The 23,986-nt window shown below is 46.7% G+C and overlaps 1 protein-coding gene across 1 annotated transcript in view; it reads right to left on the reverse strand.

Annotated features, from left to right (window-relative positions):
- Pou2f3 (POU class 2 homeobox 3) overlaps positions 1-23,986 on the reverse strand; it is an 81,912-nt gene that overhangs the window by 32,029 nt on the left and 25,897 nt on the right. The window contains exon 3 of the mRNA XM_021172894.1: positions 19,778-19,812. Within this exon, the coding sequence (XP_021028553.1) occupies positions 19,778-19,812 (35 nt within the window). The remainder of the gene's footprint in view (positions 1-19,777; positions 19,813-23,986) is intronic.

Consider the following 23,986-nt stretch of genomic DNA (forward strand, 5'->3'; position numbering starts at 1 on the left):
AAGGAGAAGGAGAAGGAGAAGGAGAAGAAGAAGAAGAAGAAGAAGAAGAAGAAGAAGAAGAAGAAGAAGAAGAAGAAGAAGAAGAAGAAGAAGAGAGAGTTGCTCAGACCGGCCACCTCTTCATCTTACTGTGGATCTGTGGATGTTGCTAGCTGGGGTGGGGTGGGGTGGATAGGGTGAGGTGGGTTCCATATGAAATTGATGGGGGTGGGGTCAGGTATCCTGCCTTCTGGGTACATGCATGTGAGCAGCACCAATGTATGAATATGAAGCACTCCACAGGATAGCTATCTCTGCTGGGGAAAGACAGACAATATTTTTCAAGCACCTTGAAGACTAATAGCATTTTCAAGAATAAACAAAAGAAGTTTAACAAGGAGTCTCATCAAAAACAATTAATGAGAAAAGTAAGTTTAATTTTCTCAAAATTGTTTGTTTAGTGTGTGTGTGTGTGTGTGTGTGTGTGTGTGTACGAGCATGCATGTGCAGGCATGCACACGTGCTAGTTAGTATCATGGAGTGCGTTTGTCAGAAAGCAGCTTACAGGAGTTGGTTCTCTCTTCTCACCACATGGGATCCAGGAGTTAAACTCAGCTCATCACTCTCAACAGCAATGCCCTTACCTCTGAAACCATCTTCTCATATGTTTACAGCTTTGGTAACTAAAGCTCAGAGAGCATAGACAACATGCCCAATGTCACACAGCTAGGCAGGGCACAGTCACACTGACCGCTTGGACCCTTCACCTCCACACCACCCTCCCCATCCTTTCTCTGTACTACGCGGTGAGCTGCTCCATCATATTTCCCCTGCACAGTCTTGGGAGCCTTGAACCACCATAGGTATATGTGGCTGCGTTACGAAAGTGAAAGCCAAGCGAGGGGGTTCTGTGTCCACAGTCCATCTGGGAGACCACTATCACAAGTTCCAAGGTAACCCGGCTTGAGCGGTAAAAGTCTGTTTCAAAATAAGTTCCAAAAAAATCTGAATGGGATTTTCTCTGGTATTTTGTAGTAACTTCAAAGCTTGTCCTAAAAAAAGTCAGAGCACTGAATGAAATAAGTGGCTTTTCCTGGGTGATTTTCATCCTTTAGAATAGCCCTATAGTAAAGGTGAGGGTCTTGTCTTCCATTTGAGGTTAGGTCTCACTATGTAGTCCCTGCTGGCCTCAAATTCATGACTGCCTCATTTTCCCAAGTTCTGGGTTAACAGGCTTGTACCACCATACCCAGACTTCTCTGATAATGCCTGTGGCATCAAAATAAAGTGTGATGTCGCCAGGTCTGCTCCAGTAGCAGTGCAGCAGGGTGGTCTTCCATGGGACAGGAGTATAACACAGAGCAGCCCTGCTCCATCAGGGGCCCTTCCTGGTACAATTTAATTCACACATCTATAAAGCACTTACTGTATGCTAACAGGAACACAGATGCACAGGGAACTCTGAGATTAGTCAGCCGGAAAGTCAATGACCACAATCAAAAATAGGTCCGGAGTCACTTGGAAAGGGCGGCAGCTCAGGGAGGAAGACAGCTTGACAAAAGGGAAGGAAGGAAACTGGGTGTGGTGGTTGTACACCTGCGATCCCAGCACTAGAGGCAGAGGTCAGATGGAGGAGAGTTTGAGGCCAGCCTCAGCTACATAGTGAGATATTAGCACATCCCTCTCCCCCTAATAAGATATAAAGGAAGAGAAGAAGAAAAGAAGTGATGGAGGGAAAGAAGAAAAGGAGGAAGGGAAAGAGAAGGAATGAAGGAAGCAGGAGAGAAGAAATGGGGGGAGGGGCAGGAGCATGGAATGGGAGATGAGACAGGGGTGGCTTTCAGAAACTCCTTCGTAGCCCTGAAGTATAAAAGGGGTTAATAAGCCGAGATGTCAAGAAGGACTTTGAGGGAGTGGAAGCAGCTGGCCTAGAGTAAGGGGAAAATGGGTGCTCCTTGCCATCCCATTCAGGTGCCTTATGGGCTGGAAGCGGGTAGGGGCCCCATTGAAGACTGGTGGTGTGTGAACAAGCTCATGCTGGACTCTGAAAGAGAGCATGCATACAGGAAGGAAGGTGAGGCAGCAGATGGGTCTGAGGAGCGCATAGGTGTCCGAACAGGCAGCTGGTACCCTGCTCCTTATTGCACAGGTCTAGGGTAAGACCCACTGGGGTCTGGAAAAGGCCAAGCAGCAGGCACAAATGGAAGAGACAGGACAGCGAGTAGCAAGTCTTTAATGTATTTGTGATGTAAATGGGTCGAAGCACAGCTCAGACCGCAGAGTGCTTGCCCGGCATGCACAAAAGTTCTAGGTCCAGTCCTGGCACTAAGCATGTGGACAAGTAGTGTGTGTAGATAATGCACACACTCGCAGACACATTTAAAGCAACAACTGCCACCTTGTCCCTCCACATCCGGGGTCCATCACCTCCCAGCAGCCAACATCTGAGGCATGACCTGCAGACCTGCTTGTATGTTTCCACCAAGTTCCACAGTTTATACCACACCCTCAAATCTTATCATATCTGCTGCCTTTCAATATCTTCCAAGGAGACGGAAAAGGCTGCCAGGGATTGATTCTGACTTTACCGTTGAGCGAACAACATTCAGGAGGGGGAGGGATTTGCCCAAAATATGAGGCTGCTGACTAGCAGGAAGGCTGTGTTCATCATCTGACTTAGAAATCAGCCACCTTGTAGATGTCCAGGCTTTTCCAGGGAAATCTTCCTTAACAAGGGGACTTTTCAAAGTTACTGAAATTTATCCCTTGAAGCCCCAAAAGCCTGGTTCAGTCTGGGAGCGATTTATTGGTTTCTGTTTGAATAGAGATCTTGCTAAGAGAAATTATACACATTCCCACATTCCCTTGAAGAGCACCTGAAAGCTAATTTAGCTAATGACTCAGAGTCATAATTCCAACTCATTTGGAAAGCAAGCACCCCCTCAGGGGTACTGAGGGCTCCGGTCAGTATTGGCCAATGTGCCATGTAGCCAGACACTGCCTGTTCCCTGCAGCTTGGATCTCGGTTTTTTCTGGGACCTTTGCTTCTTTCCTCTTAACTATGTTTTTCTCTAATATTGTTTGTATGTTTGCTTCTAGCATCTCCCTCTTCCAGCTGTTATTTTTGCCAAGGGCTGAAAACACGGAAACATTCACTTCAAACCAGATTGGCTATTAACAGTTCAGAGACAAGGAGCTCACGATGAAGCTAAGGCTGGTCTCCAACTCAAGATCTCCCTATTTTTGTCTCACTAATTCTGAGATTACAGACAGATGCTCCCCCACACACCTGGGCTTTATCACTGTGTATACAACTGTGTATAAGTTTGAGATTCTTAGAAGCACCTAGCCTGGGGTTCTATTCCGTCACTGCTCTCGCCTGTGTGTTGAGTGACATGACTACTTACGTTCCCCCTTGGGTACTGGGTCTCTCTCTGGCCTGGAGCTTTCCAGGTGGGCTAACCCTGGAAATCTTCCTTCCTCCCCTTCCTCAGGAGGGGGATCACAAGTGCATGCCATACACCTCGCTTTTTCTTGTTGGGGTTTTGTTTTGTTTTGTTTTGTGTTTCTTTTTTCATGTGTCCTGGGGAATCAAATGGAAGTTTTCATACTCGGTAAGCAAATGCTTAACTGGCAAAGCTATTACCTAAGCCCACCACTGACAAGCTTTGTTTTGTTTTGTTTTGTTTTGTGTTTCGAGACAGGGTTTCTCTGTATAGCCCTGGCTGTCCTGGAGCTCACTTTGTAGACCAGGCTAGCCTCAAACTCAGAAATCTGCCTGTCTCTGCCTCCCGAGTGCGTGTGCCACCAAGCCCGGCTCCACCACTGACATTTTAAGTTAAATCCCCCAAGGCTGGCTGGACTCCAAGACTAGTGCCCTTAGTCTCAACACTCCGGAAGCAGAGGCAGGCAGATCTCTGTGAGTATGATCCAGCCAGGTCTACGAAGCAAGTTCCAGGATAGCCAGGGTTGTAACACAAAGAAACCCTCTCTCAGAACAACAACAGTAAATTTCTCCAAGGCTGTGGAACAGCCACCCAACTCCTTACCAAAAAGCGAATGAACACGAGTCAGCAAACACTCTCTCCAGAGCACGCAGGTTGAGTGAGTATCTTTTCTACAAAATGCTTGGGACTAGATTCAGAACCTTTTCAGACTTGGAATATTTGCATATAAATAATGAGATGTTCTCAGGAGTGGGATCCAAGTTTCATTATAACATCCGTTTGTTTTATATATACTTTATACACACAGACTGAAGACAATCTGATATGTCTTAGTGCACCTGTGAGGTGTCTGTAAGCAATCATATAAGGTCAAGTGTGGAACCTCCCATTTACAGGCGACAATATGACACTCAAAAAGGAACTCTGTCTTGAAGCATTTTGAATTTCTTAGGGCTAAAGTGGCAACAAGGTCAACGCCCCTGTCCTCAGTAGATTCACAGAGCTGCCTGTGCTGGCATGGGGGCTTTCTTCTCCCTGCCTTTCATCCTGTGCCTAGAAGAAATCCTCAACTTCCTTTCTGGCCTAGAATGTATGATAATCCTTCTGTCTCTATCTCCTGAGCACTAAGCTTACAGATGTAAGGTACCACACCCAACAAGATACCCAACTTGCATATTAGTTTTTTTGTTTGTTTATGAAGGGAGATAATCTGGGCCTTTTCCTCAAGGGTTAGGGCTATGAGTCTATAAAACCTATTCTACCTAAATCTATTGCCACAAAAACTGTATACATGTAGATTGGGTTGCACACTGCCTACACAGGTGACCCATCTTCATTACAAATGACTTCCCAAATAGTCATGGAATGGGTATCTAAGTACTTTCTTAATCCTTCTTACTCTGCCCCAAGGATTCAACTAAGAGCTTCTTGCATGCTAGGCAAGTGTTCTACCACTGGGCTACATTTCCAGTCCCTAAATACTTTCAATGATTCTCAAATACAAGAAACCAGATCTCGGAGGCTAAGTGATTTCTCCAAGCCTAGAAAGTGGCAGGACCAGAATTTGAATCTGCATTTATGAGATCACACTTATGAGATTGCATGACTCAAAATTCATGCCATGTCAGTCATCCTATGTAGGGGGTCCCATGTGAGGAAACAGATAGATATTGGAGGTCAGGAGAGAGTTGTCAAGATTAACAATGGGTGGATAAACTGAGTGTGGGGGTGGTGGCACATGCTTGTAATCCCAGCCCTTGGAAAGCCAAGCAAGGAGCAATGCTGTAAGTTGGAGGCACAGTGACTATCAGGCCAGTCATGGCTAAACAGCGAGATCCTCTCTCAAAACTAAAACCAAAGCTTAATGGGTCACTGCCACCCAAGATGGTATCCAGTGACACTCAACGAATGTTCATAGTTTTGTGGTTGATGATAAAACAAGGATACACTGAAGCCATATCAAGATCCAATAGTGTTTTGCACAAAGACATTCAGACAAAGAAAATGTGAAAGCTTGAACACACTTAGGATGGAAAGAAATTAACCACTAGACACCATACAGAAGCAGACATTGATGCCCTTTATTTAGATTATGGAGATTAACTGTCCATATTAAGACAATAGTTTGTAGTTAAATAAGATAACTGAGAGGCAGTAGCTGACTTTAATGGATGTCATATTAATGATTCAATCTGATTAACACAAGAGATGCTGCGGGGTCCAGGATATATGAGGAAATACTAAGGCAGGTAAATGTCTGTGAGTTTGAGGCCAGCCTGGTTTATATAGCAAATTCCAAGCCAACCACAGTGAGACCCTGTCTCATAAACAAACAAACAAACAAACAAACAATATTTATAAGAGGCTATGGTAACCACAGAGTTGCTGAATCAAGAGATTCTGAGTGGTTCAGGTGATTCTTCAAGGACAGAGCCTGCTGCTGGCTTGTTATGGACAGAAACCTTACCTCTTGGTAAAAAGGGTCTGAATGAGTCACTAGGCTGATGGGTGATCAGCGGTCACAGTGCGCTCTGACCTCGCTGGGCCTCCTCTGAGCACACTGTTTTTTGTTTTTTGTTTAAATATTTATTTATTTATTTTTATTATATGTAAGTACACTGTAGCTGTCTTCAGACACTCCAGGAGTCAGATCTCATTACAGATGGTTGTGAGCCACCATGTGGTTGCTGGGATTTGAACTTCGGACCTTCGGAAGAGCAGTCGGGTGCTCTTACCCACTGAGCCATCTCACCAGCCCTGAGCACACTGTTTTATACGCTGTGGATGACAGACTTCAGGAACAACTGGCGAATAAAGCCTATGTACATGAAGACAGCTAGACATGAAGGAGGCCAGAGAAGTTCAAACCTCAACTCTGCATGGTTACCAAAAAAATGAAACAAACTCTTTGTGGAGGTTGACTTAACAATTATTAATAGGGGAAACAGAAAAGGTAAAATTATATTAGAACAATTAGAATATTACATAGTCATTAACAAAAGTCACAACTCAACTACAGATTGGTAAGAAACAATCTATCAGTCATATTTTTAAATTTAAAAGGAAAGGCACAAAAGAACACAGACCTTGTCATTTTTTACATAAATATTTTTAAGTGCCAAAAAAAAAAAAAAAACCCGCATTTTCCTTTCAACTGCATTAAGAGAGAAAGTCTCCTAAATGCTCAGCGCACTGGTCAGAGGAATGACTGCCAGCATTCAGCTCAGGACTAAATTCTCTTTCTCTCATGGGAAAGGACATGATGCTCTAGGGAAGGCGGCAGGAAGCAGGATTCATGGAATGGATTGCAGAATTCAGGGTGTTTGTACAGGAAGGATATGGGGTGTTGATTCCTCAAATACTGATGAGCTAGCTACCCACTGGGTTCCAGGCCAGCCTGGTCTACAGAGTTAGTTCCAAGACTGCCAGGGTACCCAGAGAAACCCTGTCTCAAAGAACACCAAAGGAAGGAAGGAAGGAAGGAAGGAAGGAAGGAAGGAAGGAAGGAAGGAAGGAAGGAAGAGACCCACTTCGTCCTGTAGCATTGATATTTGCTGCCTTTTTTATGCAGTGAGCTGAAAATACCTAGAATTGCTGCGGCAGAGACACAGTTGATGTGGTTCTGTGTGTTGAGCTAGTCTGGAGTCCCCCCAGTCCTAGGCCTTTTTGTTTTTGTTTTTGTTTGTTTTTTGTTTTGTTTTGTTTTGTTTTGAGACAGGGTTTCTATGCCCGGCCAGTCCTAGGCCTTTAAGGTTCATGACTAGCAATGCTAATTTTCTCTTGGGGAATTTGGGTAGGGTTATTTTGCCAAACATCCCTGTTAATTAGCTGTGGAGACAGCCTATAAAGTGCTGCCCGCGGAAGCATGAAGACCTGACGGTAAGCCCCAGAACCCATAGTAAAAGCTTGGCATCTGCTTGTAACCCTGGTGCTGGGGAGGTAGAGGCAGGAGGATCCCAGGGCCCAATGGCCAACCAGCCAAGCTTTGGTGAACTTCAAGCCAAAGAGACCGTGTTTCAAATAATAAATAAATAAATAAATAAATAAATAAATAAATAAATAAACAAATAGATAAAAGTGGGTAAAGAATGAGGAATGAGGCCCATATTTGACCTCTGGCCTCTACCCACATAAGCATATAAATGCACCTATCCCCTTGCACCTGCACTTGTGTATGTGTGTGTACACACACAGGAGAGATGCTAAAGTAGTGCAGTCTGCTTTCACCCCTGTTTCACTACATAACACACATATTTTAGCGCCCGGACAAGCAAAATCTTGACCTAAGGATGGAACGTGTCCAGTTTCACCAAACTATTTTCTCCTGCTTGACTTTCATTGTTGAGAGCATAAACTGGGCCGTGAGATCTTAGACTGGGGATAGTAAACAGGACAAGGCACAGGATGAAAGGCAGGGAGAAGAAAGCCCCCGTGCCAGCACAGGCAGCTCTGTGAATCTCTACTGAGGACAGGGGCGTCAACCTTGTTCCCACTTTAGCCCTAAGAATCAGGGTGGCCCTGTGACCTAGAGTTGGAGTGTCAATCCAAATTTGTATCCATAGTTTATAAAAAGTCAAAAGACCATGGTACCAGATGTCAAGGATGACCCGACGGTCCCATTCTCTGAACAGCACCATCATGTTCTTTCCATTAAAATGGCTAGGACAGCAGGAGGGGACAAAGGGCTCCGTTTTGACTTGGGATAGGTAGCTGAAGGACAAAGCTAGCTCATACCATGTTGGCAGAGTCCTATCCACACCTAGGGGCTCCTAGAGGTAGGCCCCAGCACTCAGCACCCACTTGGCCAGGAGCTGGGGTGCCTCCGCAAACAGCTCCGGGGACTAGAAGCAAGTGGTGGAGTTGGGAAATCATTACCAGGGCTGACTGGAGTGTCTGTTGACATAAACCCGACAAGCTCACCTTCCTGGGAAAAGGAATGAGTTTTCGGATCTGAAGGAGAAAAGACTCTTGACAACAGACAGCAAAGCGGCAGAAGGAGAGGGCAGCCATTCATTCGAAACAGAGGTTGGAGTAGGTAGTGGATGGGCGCGCATACAAGCACACATAGACAAACACACACATTTACACAAATACACAGTAAGGAAAAGTGAGATTAATATGTAACTCACATTCAGCAAATCCTATGAATGTTTTGATTCCAACTGGGCCCTACCTCCCCCCATCAAAGAAAGCATTATTTTCTGAGAAGAATCAACCTAGCATTTTAAACAAATGCATTACATGTATCTATATCGTGAGAGTTTCGGTTTCTTTGAAAATCACAGAAACATAGGGGGATAGGTCTTTGTTTTCCTATCAGCTGTGGGTGTAGGGAGGCTTCAGACGTCCACAGCAGCAGACTATGATTTGTCTTGTGCTTTAGCGGGGCGTGATTTTGCCAGCTGCTGATTGTTTCTGTGATTATGTGATTCTGGGAACTTTTCATCTAAGCCCTAGGACTCCCTAGAAGTGGACTTGGTCGATGGTTGACGTTGATTGCTGTCAGTCAAGGTTTGTTAAGGAATCGTGTGCAAAGAAGAAACAAGAAGAAATAAGATATCCTAACAGGGAAGATCAAACTTGCTCCAATGAATGCCCCTAATCAGCAGGAAGTCTCTCTCTCTCTCTCTTTGAGGTAGTCTCTCCTACTATGTAACTTTGGCCTTGAACTCGGAGATAGGCCTGCTCTGTCTCCTGAGTGCTGGAATCAAAGGTGTTTGTCAATGTACCTGGCCACTTATTTTTGTTACTCCACAGCCTAGGCTGGCCTCTCAGCAATTCTCCTGCCTCAGCCTCCAGCTCTGGGTTTTGCCACCATATCTGACTTTTGCACGGTCTGTCCTCTGTAAATCACCAAGCAGAGGGACACACAATGTAAGGTGATCTTGATGGAACTCAGTAGCGAATTACGACAAAATCACACCGTGCAACAGGTTTCACGTAGGACGATTATATCAAAAGGAAGGGGTGCAAAAGCTGGCTCTGGGTGGAGGAAGAGAAAGGGGTGCGGCTTTTTATCGGGGTCTTGGTACATGCACAGAAGGACATGCCACAGACGCGACAATGGCAATGTATTGCTGCTGAGCAGCTAGTAAGGATGTATCTTGCTGCCTGGTCCCTCGGGGCTGGCTGTGGAGGTGACTGATTGCCAACAGAACGGGTGGAGCAAACACTGGAGGCCAGCAGATGGTCCCAAAGCCACACACATCACAGGGTGTTATAGGGGATGGTGGAAATAGGAATACTTTCAGTTGAAGCCATAATTCCTAGAGAATTTCTCTAAGAGATGCTAGGACTGCCTTCCCAGGAAGCCCTCTGCCCCAGGGCAGAGAGAAAAACCAGGCCCTGCCCCTGGCCTGTGGGCACAACATGCAAACGTGGCTCCCCTCCCTGCGCCCTTCTCACGCACAGCCCAGGGAGGTGGTAGCTCCCAGGGCCAGGGGAACCCTCACTGGGTGGGAATGCTTCTGCACCCCGCCCTTTACCTGGCAACCCTCCACAAGCCGAAGATACAATCTCTGCCTTCCCCACTGGCAAGCCCCAGGCAGGAGAGGTCTGCAGGAGTTGGTAGGAGTGAGAAGGCTCTGTAAGCATGGAAAAGTACAGGCCAGCAAGTGAGGGGCTCTGGGTAAGATCCAATCAATCAGGTATCAATCGGGAGCCTCCTTTCTCGCTTGCTCTCCCCTGCTTCTCTCTCTCTCAAACCAGCCTAGCATAGTGAGAAGTCAGACAAGCCTGTCTGACACCCGAAGTCCTCCACAGGTAAATTACCGAACCTCTCTGAGCTGTAGTTTCCCCAGCTCTATAATGGGAATAACAATGCTTACCTCACTGCCTGTTGTAACAATGAAGCAATCTCAAACAAGGTAGAACCCAGAAAGTGCCGGGTACACATACCTGGGCTAGAACTCAGGCTCTAAGCGAGTCACTCACTTTTCCTCTTCCACACTCACTTTCCCCACTCTTGAAATGGGAATCAGTATGAAAATGTAATCTACCTCTCTGGGTGGCTACAGATGTTTATGTATGGTTTTGTGATGATGGGGCCTCGAGTTTTGTGCACACAAGGCAAGGCCAGCATTTCTGCCGTTGAGCTATGACCCTAGCCCAGTGTGAGGTTTCTTTTTTTTTTTTTTTTTTTGGTTTTGTTTTTATGTTTTGATTTTTGTTTGTTTCGAGACAGGGTTTCTCTGTGTAGCACTGGCTGTCCTGGAACTCACTCTGTAGACCAAGCTGCTAGCCTTGAACTCAAGAGATTAGCCTGCCTCTGTCCAAGTACTGGGATTAAACATGTGTGCTACCACGCCTGACCCAGTGTGAGGTTTTAATGAGCTACAGTACACAGCTCATTGACTGCCAGGAACTAAAGACTTTTCCTGTAATTTAGAACAGAATCCAGTTCTCTTTCAAGACCTCTGCTCCAAAAAAAGTCTATACAGGAAGCAAGTTAGTTGGTCCCACTTGTAGTCTTACCAGCAGCATCTATACAGAAAGGGCCATTTACATCTCCAAGAGAGCCTTTTTTTTTTTTTTTAATGCCTTGAGAGTAAGGGGAAGGACCTGATCACTTTCCTCCTTGCCTTCATCCTTAATGCTATCCACTCAACAACCTGGGTTGAGAGAATGCTCCAGAATGAATCCACAAGTTAACAGCAGTACTGGTCTGAGCCACTAAACCCAACCTCTCTGCAGAAAGACTTTCTGGTGGTGCCTGTGACTGTCCGGAGAAAATGGAGAATTCAGACAGGGCCTCCAGTTCTTGTCTGCTGTTCACTACCCCAGCCACCAATTTTAAGAGGAAGGTTTTACTCGGTCTACCCAGCAGTGAGGGAGCTGTCTAGGCTGTAAATATGAAACAGCTGTTACCAGCCTTAGACCAAAGCATCAAGTATGGATGGCAAAGGGGGGCAAACAGTCAGCTCTGCAAAAGCACATGCATTTATTGTTACTTCCCTGTCCAAGCCTGGGGAGGCTGAGACCAGGAGATGACAGATCCCGGGGAGGGGAGAGGCATGACTTTTCTAGAAGCACCTGTGGCCTGACCTACCTGGAAGCCATACACAGAAGGAGACACTAGCTTCCTGTTCATCAGAACATACTGAAGGGCAGGTGACTATTGGAAGAGTCCTGTATGCCCGACTCTTGAATACTGTATAAATCAGCATCCATTCTGAAGACTGGAAGGCAACCTGGTTCCTGTTCTCAGCTTTGGGTGACAAAGTTAAGGTATATAGGAGTCAGCCAATGGGGTAACCAACTCTGCCTCTCTGTCAAACCACCCTATGCAAGACAGGCAGAGCAGCATCAGGGTGATAGAACCACGGACCAGAAGACAGGCAGAGCATCGGGGTGACAGAACCAGGGACCAGGAGACAGGCAGAGCATCGGGGTGACAGAACCACGGACCGGGAGACAGGCAGAGCATCAGGGTGACAGAACCAGGGACCGGGAGACAGGCAGAACATGGGGGGGGTCACAGAACCACGGACCAGGAGAGTCGCTGGCCAAGCTTTTAACCTGTGGCTATTGTGGGTGGGAATGCATGGGAAGTCTCTCAGCCCCTCACTGCCTCAGTGTGCTCATCTATAGGCTGGGCATGATGCCAACCCCTTAACAGGGTTTCTAAACACAGTAAAAGAAATGTTTTACAAACATTTCTTATTCGGTGCCTGGAATAGAGTCAAATGCCGATGAATGTTAGGTTATCGTACACACGATGGCTGTGGTGAAGAAATCACTACAGTCATCTGATCTCGTCAATTATCTTCTTCCTGAAAATTCTACTCCACCCGTCCCTCATCACCCAGTCAAGCCAGCTTATTCTCTGCGGAGGTGGCCCTGGCGTGCATGCTCTCCATTCAATGTTTTTTGTCTCTTTGTTTCTTTTTTTTTTTCCTTGACGGAGGATCTGAGATGGGATCTCATGGAGCCCAGGCTAGCCATCATTTTGCTATTTTGCTGAGGGTGACCTTGAACTTCGGATCTTCCTGCCTCTAGTTCCCAAGTCGTGGGAGCTGAGGCCCAGAACGGATGGAAAAGCACCCATTCATACTTTGAGGGTGAAGATTTGCCCTTTTGCCAGCCATGCTTGGCATTTGGCCTGAGGCTGGGTATTCGCTGCTCCCTGTCTGTGGCCTTGGCACCAGCCTCAGTACTAAGTGACTAAGTGTTGCAGACAGTGGCGTAGTGAGGGGCAAGAAGGAGCAGAAGTGACTCTCTAGTTCCTCTGGTGTTATCCCTCTGACATTTTTTAGGCTGGAGAGAAAGCTGAGTTCTAGGGAAAAATAGAGGCTGTGTTTTCTTTCTGGGGAGCCTGACTCCAGGGCAAGGGTGAGCCCCCATGACTTACTTCCTGTATCTCTATGTCAAAGGATAACAGCCAGAGGTCCATCTGGCTCTGCCTCTTGGTGCAACATGGCAAGCCGAGATCAGCTCCCTTGCTGAAGTCCAAGGGGTGATTTTTCTGGCTGTCTTAAGGATAGGAGGCTCCACTCAACTTTATTGGGCAGAGTCCACTTTCTAGCTGTGTGGTGCCGCAGGCCACAGAGTCAAACAAGAAACATTTGTTCGTGTTACAAACAGCTTTAGTACTATCTTCAAACCCCCCACTGGACATTTGTGTTGACAAACAGCTTGTCTTTAATCACAAGATTCACACCCCAGTTCTATCTTGCATGCAATCACATGTGTGTGTGTGAGCCTACATGTGTGCACGCATGTGCTTGTATGCATGTGCATGGAAATGAATGCAATGTGGTGGGCTACATCAGGTGTCTTCCCCAATCACTCTCTACCTTATCTTTTGAGACAGGCTCTCTCACTGAGCCCAGTGTTCAACAGCTGGCTTAGCTACTAGGCCAGAGAGTTCTGCTTCTGTGTTAGGTTACATATGAGAGCGACCATGCCCAGATGTTTTTCATGGGTGCTGGGATCCGAACTCAGGTCCTTGTGTTTATTCAGTAGACTGCTCTGACTAGCCCTGTCTTTTTTTTTTTTTAAGATTTATTTATTTATTTATTTATTTAATGTAAGTACACTGTAGCTGTCTTCAGACACTCCAGAAGAGGAAGTCAGATTTCATTACAGATGGTTGGGAGCCACCATGTGGTTGCTGGGATTTGAACTCAGGACCTTCGGAAGAACAGTCAGTGCTCTGAACGGCTGAGCCATCTCACCTGCCCCCTTTCTGGTCCTTTTGCACTCAGTGTGTACCTTACTCAGATATCCTGCCTTCTGTGTTTCTATTTTAATTTTCTTTTTATTGGTGGTATACAACCAATCAGGGCTTCACACAAGCCAAACAGATGCTTCGCCACTGAACTACACTCTCAGGCCCGATTTCCTTTTTTTTTTTTTTAAAGATTTATTTATTTATTATATGTAAGTACACTGTAGCTGTCTTCAGACACTCCAGAAGAGGGAGTCAGATCTCGTTACGGATGGTTGTGAGCCACCATGTGGTTGCTGGGATTTGAACTCTGGACCTTCGGAAGAGCAGTCGGGTGCTCTTACCCACTGAGCCATCTCACCAGCCCCCGATTTCCTTTTTAATTAAAACCTTATTTTTGAAACAGGATCTTATTTTGTAGCCTAAGCTGACTTTGAGCTCACCATCCAAACTTGCCTCAATCTGAGATGATCGCCTGAGAGTTTGGATTACATTGGAGCATACAATGCCACACATTCATGGAATACAGTTCCACGTTGAGGAGGACATTTTTGGTTTGCTTGAGCCTTCCCAGATCTTAACACTTTCTGGAAACCATGGCTTTTGAACTGCCAATGGATGGAACCAAATCCTGTCCGCATTTGAGCCCATCAGGGTCAGAGAGGCATAAGCACGCTACCGACTCCTTAATCCTTTGAGGGGTGTGCCCACGGAGTTGTTTGCAGGCAGCAAATTGTTTTAATTGTAAAGTTCGTAGCTTTCTCCTTTTTAGTAAAATTAGAAATTTATTTTATTTTTTTAAATAGAAGGTCTCACTAGGTTGTCCTGGATGTTCTGGAACTTACCATGTAGACCAGGCTGACCTTGAACTCAGAGATCCACCTGCCTCTGCCTCCCCAGTGCTGGGACTACAGAGGTAAGCCATCATGTCTGGAAATTTTTAAAACAGTTTTATTTTAAGATTTTAAAATTTTTCTTTTTTTAAATTAGTGTATTTATTTCTAGACAGGATTTCTCTATTAGCCCTGGCTGTCCTGGAACTCACTCTTTAGACCAGGCTGGCCTTGAACTCAGAGATCCGCCTGTTGCTGAGATTAAAGGTGTGCACCATCAACCACCAGGGCATTTTAAGTTTTAAGGGAGCTTTTCGGAATCCTGTCATGCTGTGTCTGGTTTAGAAAGGAGTGTGAGAGGGTATGAGGCTTGGCTTCTTTGGGTATCCTCTTTTCAGCCCTGCCTGTTGACTAAGACAGAAGTCTCTAGTTCTTTCTCTATCAAAGTCTTTGTGTCTGGCGTGTGTGTGTGTGTGTGTGTGTGTGTGTGTGTGTGTGTACGCGTGTGCATGTGTGCGTGTATGTAATTGTAGGGTCACAGCCATTCATCAAAGCCCTATTTCTAAACCGGGAGTGGTGGTGCACACCTTTAATCCCAGCACTCGGGAGGCAGAGGCAGGTGGATTTCTGAGTTCAAGGCCAGCCTGGTCTACAAAGTGAGTTCCAGGACAGCCAAGGCTCCACAGAGAAACTTTCTCTCAAAAAAGCAAACAAACAAAAAAAAAAGCCCTATTTCTAATATAGCCCTGCCAGACTCCTCTATTCCCGATTGCTTTGTAGCCATGAAGCAGGGAGGGATGTTATAATGATTCCCTAGCTCCAACTCTGCTTCATAGAGGTATCAAATTGTGGCTTAGTGGCTCTCCTCCCCTCCTTTATTCCCAGTGCCATGAACTGAATTTGAAGCCTTGTGCATACTAGGTAAGTACTCTACCACTCAGGTACAGCCCTGGCTCTCTTCCTTTTTTTTTTTTTTTTTTTTTTTTCTTGAGACAGACCTTTGCTAAGCTGTCCAGGCTAGTGTTGAACTCTCTCTGTAGCCCAGGGAGGCTTACATGTGCCATTCTTCTAACTTGGTCTCTTGAGTAGCTGGACTACTTTTTTCTTTTATCCAGACCCCCCATCTTGGATGTTGCTCTCATTCTTTGCAATCCCACCAAAGCTCGGACCCCCTGCCAGAAACCAACCTGTTGGCCTAACACTCCTGGTCCTATCTCAAGAGGGACTCTCTCCAGTCAGGGTCTCTTCATATCCAGTAATGCACTCGTTGCAGAAAATGAAATGGTTTACGTGTTCAGGGGCTCATGTAAGGAACGCACACTCATGTTTACCTTTGATCTTCACAACCACCGCGAACAACAGATATCCTTATTCTCTGAATCTTACAGATGAAACCAAGCCACATGGAGATAGAAGAACATGCCCAGGGTCACACAGTCATGGATCACAGACTCAGTATTGGAACCCAGGGAAAGTGGCCCTGATGACACACTCAGCGTCTTTATTTCCATCCCTGTCTAACCCACTTGTGTTCATTACACCATCCCAGTTGTCATTTCCTACAGCAGTTCTCCATCCGCCTTGCCTTCCTCACCCCCACGCCCTGTCAGTGTTCTGCCCTTGACTGATGTCAGTTACATTTGAAATGTCACATGACCCCCTGTTTCCTACAGGAGAAGCTCTGAGCATCATGGCCAGCTGCTCAGAGACCTTCCTAATTTGGCCCAACCCACAGCTCCGGCTTCACGTTCTGCCAACTCATCTCCTGATCCTCTGATCTTCTCCAGTTCCTGCCAAACTGAGCCCTCTCTCTGCATAAAGTCTGGCTTCACCCTGTCTTCTATGCTTGGGACACGCTCAACACTTGATGCCAGCCAGAGTCCCACTGTTCCTCAACCAGCCACTTCCAGGACTGTCTTTACAGAGAGATTCTCAGGCAGTGTCACAGCGTTCAGCACCCTCATTCCTCACAGAAATCTCAGCTCAGACTGTAATTTCTCTTCTTACAAGGAACACCCTCTGACTCACATATAAGAACTAATATCCAAGGAATCAGCAGAGGGTCCCAGCTATGACTTGATGGGTCTTTCTGCCTTTGCCCCAACATTACAAAGGATTATTTTCACTGCATACATAACCCAAGATCAAAAAGTCTAGAAAGGCCTGCTGGAACCTACTTCCCCTGCATTCTATGGCTTGACTCCTTGACCCCGTTTCTTTTATAAGAAGACACATAATGCCAGCTGTGGTAGCCACTTGGAAGTCAGAGGCAGGAGGATCAAAGGTTCAAGGTCATCACCGGCTACTCATCAGCGCATCGGCTACATGTTGAGCTTGGGGACAGCCCGAGCCACTTTCTCAACAAGCAGAGGAACAAAAAGTGGAAGCCTGACTCCAACCCATTAGTCAGACTGTAGTAGGTGATAGTGAGAGAAAAAACGGCAGTTCTTTAGCACACAGACTATAAGAGTCTTGGAGACCATCATATCCAAACTTCTTCATTTCATCCATGAGGACATTGAGACCCAGAAGGAAGAAACATGTGAAAGGCCAGCAACTAGCAAAGGGCAGGCAACACTAGAGGCCAGGGCTTGCCTCCATCGGGCAGAAGCCAGATGCCTTTCAACCCCATTGTACCTGCCCTGGGACAAAGAGGCAGGCAACTCTGCTTCTAAAGATCTCCTGAAGATCACTGGCTCAGCATGGCCATGCTTCATGTACAGTGAGTGAGCCAACAACCCTGGTTCATTCAACATCAAGCCTGAAGTCCATCCAGCCCCAGGCTGCAACCCTAAGTTGTAGCAGCTAGCTTAGGGCTTGGCACAGAGGCTCCAAGGGTAGCATGCTCTTTTGCTCTGGGAAGTCCAACACCACCTTGTTTGTGTCTGAGCACAACCACGCTTTCCTCCTGTCTTCTCCCCACTCCCTCTGCCTCCCATTTAGTCATAATGAGGTCATAGTCTCTGCTCCCAGGCCTCTCCCCAAGGACGGTGTGTTTAGATGGAGAGATGCAGAGGAGGATTCGACAAAGGACATGGGGGAAAATTGAGCTCTAGAGTCAGAGGCATGTTTTCAAATCCTGCCCCAGCCAGTTGACCAATTGTATGACCTTTGTCAACTTGCTTAATCTCACAGGTCCTTGATTGAAAAGTGGTGGGACTGCCTGGAAGGCAGTTTCCTCACTAGCAGAGTAGCAACTCATAATTATCTCCTGGGCTAAGGTAGGAATGGATGAGATAGAGTCTGCAGCATTGGTGGGCAGTGGCTGTGGGCTGCTTTCCCTTCATGTGAAAGACAGAGGAAATAGACATGGCTGCCAGGCAGGGATCTGTACACACACACACACACACACACACACACACACACACACACACACTTCATCCAACTGAGGTGGGATGAAGGTCTGGGCCTGTGGATGTTGAGATCTGATGTCCTTGGAGGGTCAGGTTCAGAGAAGAGGAACCTTCCAGAGGCTGCGAATATGCCTCTGAGCAAAGCCCCAGGGAAGTGTGCAATGCCTGGGCTGCAGACCCACCTCAGGTCCCTAAGAAAAGTCTGTCCCATTTGTTCCTGTCAGTGTTGAGAAACCAGAAGCCCATCAGTGGCAAGACCACTGGATGTGGAAAGGGCCAACAAGACCTCCATGTGGACACCTGGGCTGTCTAGCACAAGCTACATCCCACAGGAGGCCAAACACATTGCCTGGCAGCTGGCATGGCCACCTTTTAGTGTAAGTTCACCTCCTGGATGACCAAGTAGAGCCTGAAGGTAGTGAGAAGCCGGCCCAGGCTTAGGGTCCCAAGGACTCAACCCACTCAGTACACCTTCAGAGTTACAAAAGCTTTGGATGTTTATCTTTCTACAATTCAATTTGCCTGGTTGAATGTCCCACCCCTCCTTTTTTTTTTTTTGAGGGTTGGGGGAGGGAGTTGAGAAAGGGTCTAACTCTGTACCCTCACCCAGGCTGGGCTCAAATTCATGGTAAGCCTCCTGCCTCCCACAGCACTGACTGTACCAGATGGGGAGGGACTCCCTCCCATGTCTGCCTGGCTGGAATTTTCTCTCTGATAAGAATCAGTCTCCCATCTAAGGACATTGTGCAAGAAGCTGATTCTGTAGCCTTCCTTTCTAGTTATTGCAGAATTTATTATACTGCATAGATTGGTAGTCCTTCCTCATAGCTAACCCAGATCTCTCTTTAATGGGGCCCATGGCCCTTGGTCTCCAGGGCAGACAGAGAGCAGTTGTTTTTCATTTGTTAGCAAAAATCCTCAGGCTCCTTGATGAACAAAACTGGATTACTTGCCTGAGAGATTTTGGTTTAGGGCTCTAGATTTTCTTCTTTTTAACCATGAAGGATGCTTCTAGCATGAACAGCCTTTTAAGAAAATGTTGGTAGTAACTTTTGATTCCTTCTTTGGATACAAGAATCCATACCCCAAACTTAACCACCTAAAGGCTGGCAGAAGCAGGAGCAGACACCTCTCCCTCCCCGACTTCACATCGTCAGCAGCCCAGCCTTCTCCCCATCACAGCCTACCTTACCGCCCACCTCCTATGATCCCTCCATCTTGTCACCTAGAGGGACATGCCATTTTAACCTTCTTTCTAGCCATTCCCATTGATTTCTCTTCTATCTTCCAACTCCATCTAGCTCTGGGCAAAGCCCTTCCAAACCAAGTGTAACTTCATCTACTTTGGGTGACTTCCAAAGCCCTAAGCTAGTGCCTCCATTTCTCAAACCTGGCTACACACTCCTTTTCTGAGACAGAGTTGAGCTTGCTAGGTAGCAAAGGATGACCTTGTATTTCTGATCTTCATTTGTCCTTCTAACTGCTGGGATTTCAGGCTCACAACACCCTGGCCCAGTCCCCACGTTGCTATGGAGGAAATCGAAGCTTCCTCCCTGCTAGGTAAGCACCCTGCTCCCTGAGCTGCTACCCCAGGCCACAAGTACTCCTGCTGAATGATTCTTCTTCTCCTACCGTGGCCTCTCTATCAACTTGCTTTTGATCAAGAGTTTCTTATAGAGAAGAACGGGCCACTCTGTCCCTTGGGGATCTATGAGTTCCTCTCCATCATCAGCAGGTCACATCATAAATCCACTGAGGCTCAGTCAATAGCTGGGGAGCTGAAGCCCTATGATAGTTATGCCAACTGTGCACAAATGTGAGCATTGTACTCTAGAAGGGAGACCCCAGGTCTGGAGTATGGTGGTGGCTGGGAGGACAGTCAGGGTTCTTTTATCCTGAAAGCTAGATGATGGAGAAGAATCACCAACAAGTGTTATATTTGTCGGACACCCCCCCCCTGAACTTACAGGATAAATGTTTTCCAACCCAAGTTCTTACCTGTCTGTTGAAATCTAGGCCATTTCGATCATTTCCTAGGAAGAAATAACATAAATACGTATCAATCCCGTGCAATCAGGACAGAGGGAAAAAGGATGATGGGAGAGAGGCCGACTTCTCCTATAGCCAGGATCTCATTGTTCATCCCATTTTCTGGAAACATAAGGGGATGCATGAGCAGCCACGGAAAGAGTCACCTTGGAGGGCAGGCCGACTTGCCCATGGTCAACACAGGAAGAGCCAGAGCCCCTGTTCTCTCATATAAAGCCTATGCGTACCAGGTGTTCTGTCCTTCACTGATCAGCAAGAGGGGGCTGGTCAGAGAAACCAAAGGAGCCACCCAAAGCCAACTGAGACTTCCTACCAGCCCTGCCCTCTGGTACCATAACCTCTCATATGTAGGCATCTGTCTTGTCCCTCCAGCTGCCAGCCTTGTGTTTCTTGTTTTGTTGATCCTGTTTCCTTTCATTGTTGCTGTCTTAGTATGGCTGGGTGTGGTGCCACATGCCTTAAATCCTAGCATTCAAGGGTCTCCAATACAACAACAACTCAACAACAACAACAACAAAAACAGTGGTCAGGTACAGTCCCAGCTGGTCTCTTTCCTGGGGATGGCTTTGAACTCCCGATCTCCCTACCTTCCTTCTCCTAAGTGCTGGGACAGTTCTGTGCCACCACACCCAGCCTTTTTTTTTCCCTTGACAAATATTACACTGAAAAAGCAAATATGTGCCTAAAAGAAAAGCTGCTCTGTGCAAAGAAGCCTAAGATGACAAGAACATTGCTCTGTAGAGACATAACCAACAATTCATATTTGGGGGTATTTTGTAGGCTCCCCCTCTTTTGAGGCAGGGCCTCATGTAGACTAGACTGTCCTCAAACTTGCTATATAGCTAAGGATGGCACTGACTCCTGATCCTCCTGCCTCAGCTTCCTATGTGCTGGGATTGCAGGCGTGCACCACCATGCTGGGTTTATACTGTGTGACTGGAACCCAGAGCCTGCGCATGCTATGCAACCACTCTACCAAGATCGCCTGCTCACTCTACAGCCTTTCATTCTAGTTTTTACTTTGTGGATGTTTATCATCGGTCCAGACTCTTAGCCTTTTTCCAGGGAGTATCATAAATGTGCTTTTGTATGCTTTTTGAATTATGCCTACTTCTCCTATATTAGTAAACTTCATTTTAATTGACAAATAATATTCTATTACATAGACACATACTTATTGCTAGATAAACTGAAGGAGAAAAACATCTTCTGCCAGCTGTCCTCTGAGGGCGTGGAAAGATGGCTCGGTTGTTCAGAGCCCTTGCTGCTTGCTCTTCTGGAAGACCCAAGCTCCCGACATCCACACTGAGCAGCTCACAGCCTGCCTATCACTCCAACGCCAGAACATCTGACACCCATTTAGGGCCAATGCCAGCAGCACACACAAACACACACATATGTACACTCACATACACACACAGTCACACACACAAATAAAAATAAATCTTAAAAAGTAACTCATTACCTGACCTTCACAGAGTGCCCAGGATGGCACTTGCACACAACCCACAAATAAATAAATGTAATCAAACTGTATTAAAAGCACTGTTCACTCATAACCTGGCACTAGACTTGGAATATAATAGAATCTGAATATACTGATTGAACGAATGGCTAAATTCATGGGTGAGTTGAGTCAGAACTTTGGTCCAACTTAGCATAGCATCTAACTCCAACTTTGCCTCCTTTCTGCAGGCTTTTTGCGCTTTTTGTCTTCTGGGTTTTCTCCCTTAGGCATCCTGAGTTCTGTCCAAACAGAACCTTCAGACAGATCCACAATGTCACTACACCCCCTCAATACTGTTACCCTGTGCAGCCTTGGTCCCTCTCCTCTTGGGAACATAGAATCCTCCCCACTGATGGCAGGAGGACACGCACTGTTTTCTGTGAATTTCTTAAGAACTTAGCACAAATCAGAGGCTTGAAAATGCCTGAGACTTGGCCGGTTGGACCATAAATGACTTCCCCAGCTCCTTAACTACAATGCCCTCAGCCTAGGGGGCAGCACCTTCCTGCACATTTGTCAGCCATCTCTAAGGGTACCCAGGCTATCAGGACAGAGTAGAGAATGAAGAGCCCCAGGGCTCAGGGAGAGGGAGTAAGGTGAGATACAAGGTAACCCATAGCAGAAGCTGCGAGTAGCTAGGACCATGGGGAGCTAAAATCAGAAGGGCCACACACTAATCACTGTGCTTGTGAATATAGACTAAAGGGGAAAATTACTTTTTTTTAATCCTTTAGTCACACTTTAAAGTTCGCCTAAAGAGTTTTTTTGGTTTAGATTTGGCAAAAGAGAGGGCTAGAGAGATGGCTCAGCACTTATTGCTTTTGTAGAGGGCCAGAGTTCTATCCCCAGTTACCACAAGGTAGCTCACAACCATCTTTAACCCCTAGGCCAGAGGTTTTCAACCTGTGGATCGTGACCCCCTTTTGGGAGTCCAGTGATTCTTTCACAGGGGTTGCCTCAGGCCATTGTAAAACACAGGTATTTACATTACATTTCCTAACAGGAGCAAAATGACACTTAGGAAGAAACAGCAACAAAATAATTTTATGGTGGGGGGCGGTCACCACAACATGGGAAACTGTAGGAAAGAGTTGCCGAGTTAGGAAGGTGGAGAAGCACTGCCCTAGGCACTCTTGTGGTCTACATTCATATACCTAGGATTTAACAAATATAGACGAGGAAGAGGAGGAAGAAGAGGAAGCGGATGATGAGTTGGCAGAAGAGAACCTAAGAGGTAGCTCATTAGGTAAAAGCCTGGTGCCCATGTGCCTACACACATACACACATACACACATAAAGAAGGATATGGCAAAAGAACACACTGGCCAATCCAACCAATGTTACTGAACACAGTGCAGGTGCCAGGCACTAATCTGGGCCTAAACTATCATGATGAAGAGACCTTATGTTGAGATTTCTGTCTAGTTCCCCTGATCACCAGAGCTGAGTATACAGCTAGTTTGGAGGTTTGGGACCAGACATGGTCTCCCTTGAGACAGGCTCCTGGCCCTGGATGCTCCAGGGTAGAAGTAGATGTAGCAAAGCTTGTAGGTACTAAGTAAGGGCTCAGCTGCTCTGTGTGAGTATCAGTTCGGTCTCTGTTCTTACTCTGATTCACAGGGAAGCACGTGCTTGGGATGCAGGGCTTCCTGCCTGGCTTCCGGTCTGGGAGAAGGTGTTGGGAGCATGTGGAGGTTTAGGTTAAAACAAGATGCTGTGGCTTAGCAGAGGTGTGAGATACACCCTGATGGCCATCAGGACCCACCCCTCCAGATCTGGACACTGACGCTGCCTCATCCTTCACGTTGCTTCTGCACAAGTCCCAGCATCCCTCCCAGAGTTCCCTGGACTTGTTCCATCTGGCTGCTCCCCACTCCCAGCCTTCAGGAAGGCCTGGGAAGTGACATCTGTGAAGTTCAGGCTGTGACCTGGCTCGCTGGGGCTCACTGCTGCCCCAGTGCTCCAGATTAGGAGGCGTGAAGGGTTGGTTATTCCTGGCTCCCTTTCATGCAGAGGAGAGGGGAGGAGAGGAGAGGAGAGGGGAGGGGAGGGGAGGGGAAGGGAAGAGGGGAGAAGAGAGGATGATGTGCCAAGTACAGTCACCAGAATCTTTTTTTTTTTTTTCCTTTTTTTCGAGACAGGGTTTCTCTGTGTAGCCCTGGCTGTCCTGGAACTCACTTTGTAGACCAGGCTGGCCTCAAACTCAGAAATCTGCCTGCCTCTGCCTCCCAAGTGCCACCACCGCCCGGACCACCAGAATCTTCATAGGACGATAGCCATCCCTTTCAGGTATGGGGCGCAGCAGGGCATACTTAGAAGAAATTCTAGACTTTTAAAGAACTGTGGTCGAGGCACCAAGCCCTGTCAACTCCCTCTTCGAAACAGGGACCAGCTGAAGCCTCGGGCTTCTTAATGTTAAACAGGGATTCCTAGGGACACAAGGGCCTGAGTGAGACACAGTTGGAGACTACGCTTTTTCCTTTAGAAAGTATTGGTCTGTACTAGGCCATGTCCCCACTGGTGACATCTGTGTTAGAGACTTTGCCTATGCTGGCTGGGACACCCTTCTCTACCTAGAAGAAAGCATTATCCTGCAGGATCCAATCAAGTGTCACTTCCTCATTGAGGCAGTCTCAGAACAAATGATTAGT

The sequence above is a fragment of the Mus caroli genome, chromosome 9, assembly GCF_900094665.2.
Source record: "Mus caroli chromosome 9, CAROLI_EIJ_v1.1, whole genome shotgun sequence".
NCBI lineage: Eukaryota > Metazoa > Chordata > Mammalia > Rodentia > Muridae > Mus > Mus caroli.